At 33.2% G+C, this 3,828-nt stretch overlaps 1 protein-coding gene across 2 annotated transcripts in view; it reads right to left on the bottom strand.

The window, feature by feature from the left end:
* Positions 1-3,828, bottom strand: part of LOC100179394 — a 9,268-nt gene that overhangs the window by 1,855 nt on the left and 3,585 nt on the right. Inside the window, exons 1-13 of one of the 2 annotated variants that reach the window (XM_026840367.1) lie at positions 3,663-3,794; positions 3,137-3,235; positions 2,882-3,037; positions 2,676-2,787; positions 2,396-2,574; positions 2,044-2,316; positions 1,756-1,982; positions 1,518-1,682; positions 1,160-1,367; positions 1,001-1,097; positions 795-920; positions 619-738; positions 446-564 (exon numbers count right to left, since the gene is read on the bottom strand). In XM_026840367.1, the coding sequence (XP_026696168.1) occupies positions 446-564; positions 619-738; positions 795-920; positions 1,001-1,097; positions 1,160-1,367; positions 1,518-1,682; positions 1,756-1,982; positions 2,044-2,316; positions 2,396-2,574; positions 2,676-2,787; positions 2,882-3,037; positions 3,137-3,235; positions 3,663-3,681 (1,900 nt within the window). In that variant the 5' untranslated portion in view covers positions 3,682-3,794. Of the gene's footprint in view, positions 1-445; positions 565-618; positions 739-794; positions 921-1,000; positions 1,098-1,159; positions 1,368-1,517; positions 1,683-1,755; positions 1,983-2,043; positions 2,317-2,395; positions 2,575-2,675; positions 2,788-2,881; positions 3,038-3,136; positions 3,236-3,662; positions 3,795-3,828 lie in introns of those variants that run through there. The other variant, XM_026840366.1, reaches the window with a different exon arrangement.

The following is a 3,828-nucleotide window of genomic DNA, read 5'->3' as shown; positions in this document are numbered from 1 at the left end:
ATGCAAAGCTGCAGCTAGATACACCAGTTTATGGTAATGTTATGCGTTTTTGTTTGTATTTTTATATTTTAAACATGTTCTTTTATGTTTTTGGTTAGTAAACTTGATATTTTCTGTTTTTTTACTCTTTAATCGATTGAGTGTTCAATAAAAGTTGATTATTTTTGTGAGGTTTATTATTGTGATAAGATATGACATTAGTAGAAAGCCATTTACTCGCAGAAGTGCTTGGTTTTTAAAAAATCGCAAAATTTAAACAAAAACAGCACCCAGCAATGATAAAATGCTATGCCGTGGGCTCCGTAATGGTGGCGTCTATGACGTAATGGACGCGCGACAATGGATAACAAGACTCTTGTTTTACAATCCGTTTCCTAACTTGGTCTATGCTAACTTTGCATTTAACCATGTGCAATTACAGCAATAATGCTTAAGAAAGAATTACCTGCTATTATGAGTGTATTAAAACTTGTTGGCTTATTTATAAGCGGGGTTGTAACAATTGGTTGACTAGTTTGTGTCAAGTAAACTCCATCAGCTAAAGTTAAACTGACAACCTGAAATCTGTGGGCAACAATTTAAATGACGCTTCAACATAAACAAGGTAAATATCCTTACTTGTACTTGGCTCCATTGGTCAACAATTTGTTGGTACAGCTTATAGCATAAGATGTATTCACTTTGCATTGTGTTGCTGTAGTGGTGGATAATCCAACTTGTTTGTTTGTTTCAATAAACCTGAATTCAAATTCTCAAGTTAGTTTTCACAGTGTGTTGTGTGTCCCAAGACATACCTAGGTAAAACTGCAGCACAATATGTAGAAGACTTAGAGTTTGTGATTATGTTTTCTATTTCCATCCATGTATAGGAATCTCTATAAACGTTGCTTCCTTCTTTACCACCAATGACAAGATAACAACTGGATGTAAATAACAGGAATATAAACACAGCTCCGGTGGTAATATGTTCGTGTAAATAAATTAATAAAGTATTGTTCACCTGATTGGTCCGTCAGTTTCATCGGCCTTGCTTACTTGTATATGTAAGGTACTTGCAGAACTTCCAACTGTTGTGGGGGTTGGTATACTGGCAGGGGCTGAAATGGAGCAGTTGCATTGTACTTCTATAAAGCATGATGTATTAAACCTTCCTATTTACCTTGTACTTGTGATATACAATGTCCTGTTGCTACAATATACAAACCAACTTCAGAACAAGTCTTAGCAGCGATTGTAATGACATGTTTACGATTTGGTTTTGTTTTAAGCAGGTACGAATAAGTATCACTTGGTGGTATATGTGTTTCATTAGTTACAACGTCTGGCACACCTGGTGCTTTCTTGTGTAAGCTACTTGTTACAACAATCTGTAAAGTACATGATTTGTTTAGGTTTTATAAGCAATATACAAGTTGGCTTCTAACAAGAGTAAAACAATATATATACATATTTAATAAAATTAAATTGCTGATTGCTAAGTTATAAAAAACATTTGTAGAGTATACCCAACAACTTACTTTAGATCCAATTATTCCAGTTTCTGGTCCTTTAACCCACGATATTAAACAAAATGTTTTACTGGAATCCAAATTTGCACTTGCTGACAAAATACTTGGTTTTACACCAGTTGTTCTTCCAACTATTTGGTCAATTTTTTTGGAATACTTTGGAAACAAATTCACCTGCCAAGATTAAAAAATAAAAAAATGGTAACTGATGGAACACATGTACATTGACATGGCAAATTTAAGCTACCTTGATGGTATATTCTGTTCTTGGTGTTAAGTTATCAAAAGTGATTGAATATTTGTTGTCACTTGTTGATGTTTGAGTGAGAGTTTTCATGTAAGTTTGACTTGAATTGGTGATGCTTACATTGTATACAATGTTACCACTGGTTTTGGTAATATCTGTCCAATTAACTTGCAGTTGGTTACCATGGCAACCACCAGGTGAAGAAGTGACTGCTGAGCTTGGAGAATCTGAGATTGTTTATTAATATTCAGTAATGCTTTTATGCAAACAGATGGTATAAGATGGTACCTGAAAATCCAATTTTTGATATCATGTTTGAAGAACCATCTGAAGTATTTGCCCAGCATGAAACAACATCTGTACTTCCAAATATTAACAAGTTTGTAATTTGGCTTGATACTTGATGTGTATTTAACACTGTGTTGTTTATGAATGAGATTCCTTGTTCAACTGTGACACCATTTGCATTCCAATGAACAGTGGGTGAAGTTTCACCGATAAATATGCAAGTGTATGTTGATGTCTCTAATTTACTTTCCAATAACCTTGGTCGCTTTTCAACTGTTAAAGGATAATATTTTTATTGTGTAAAACATATTGTGTGTTTTGGTTTTTAATGTTGTTTTGTGGATGAACATACTTGTGACAGTAGTTACTGCAGATTGGTCAAGGGAAGTAGCATTGCAAGTATAAACACCAGAATTCTGATGTAAACCACGAGTTAAATACAAACGTGATGTAGAATTCCCATCCAGTGTAGGTTGTGTAATTATTTGATAAACTCGTTCACTTGTGTTTGTTGAAACATCTTGTGAGTTTCTGTTAAAAGTTCACTTTTTATTATTTGCTATTGTAATTTACATGCAAATATAAACATAGTAGTATTTTATATCTGGCCAACTCATGATGGTACTACTTACATTTTCCATGAGACAGGAGGTCCAGGGTTGGCATTTGATGAACAAAGAACAGAATCTTCTCCGTACTTTACATTTAAAGTAGATTTGGATGCAACCAGTGACGTGCTTTTTACTTTTAATTAAAAAATAATATTTCAAAATAATTGGTTGAACAATATCTACATATTTATGATCATTATTGTACAACCTAAAAATATTGTTCTTACCATTAATTTGACAAATATAGTGAGCATTAAATGAGGGTTTGGTTGATCTCCACCTCCAAATATTTGCATCAGGGAATGAGCTTGTCATTCCATAGTTACCAATGTTTGGAAAGTAAATATGCCAGTTGTTGTATTTTCCATTAACAATGAATGGACCTGTGTATAACACATTTTTATAAATGTTGTAAAAGTTTGAAATCTGCCAACTGTTTGCAAATTAAAGAGAGACATGTTATGATAAAAAATAGTTCTTACCACTAATTCCACGGTTAGTTGTTTTAAAATAAAACTTGTCATGTGTTGTGCTCCATTCCCAACCAGTTCCATCTGATGTCTTCACTGCATCAATGTAAGCTGAAACATATATGGGGATCTACAGTTAAGCAAAGTGCATACCGTTTTTATCCCTGTTTTAATAATGGAATCTATGTGTTAATAACTCAACAAACATGTAAAACATTGTAGTTAAGTTTTTATAAATAAGGAGACTGTATCATAACAAAATAAATCATCTAATATGCTCAAAGATACCCACACAAACCTAATCATAAAAAACCTAATCATCATATAGCAAGTGCGTTACAACTGTCATGATGCCGTCAGTTACTTTTTCACATATTTTTAAGTAAAACTTGCTATTGAATATTTTAAACTATTGTAAGCTTATGGTTATCCTGTTGCTGGTCCAGTTTATATATGAGAAGGCATTAACTATTGCAATGCTGTTTATTTAAAGAATTTGCTTAACTGTTAAATAAGTTATAAATTAAGACATACGAACCATAAAGATTGCTTGTCATCCATTTTCCTGCAATCTTGTAAGCAGCTCCTTTGATTTGAATGAAGATTTGAGTATCATTATCCGGTATAATTGCCTAGGTGACCACCCAATCCAACACATGCCTGATTTTGCACCAGCCATGGTCTTGCAGTTTGTGATGAAAATG

This window comes from Ciona intestinalis, unplaced genomic scaffold, assembly GCF_000224145.3.
Source record: "Ciona intestinalis unplaced genomic scaffold, KH HT001224.1, whole genome shotgun sequence".
Lineage (NCBI taxonomy): Eukaryota > Metazoa > Chordata > Ascidiacea > Phlebobranchia > Cionidae > Ciona > Ciona intestinalis.
Note: the sequence above shows the minus strand (reverse complement) of the source record. Positions and strands in the feature narration are given on the sequence as shown.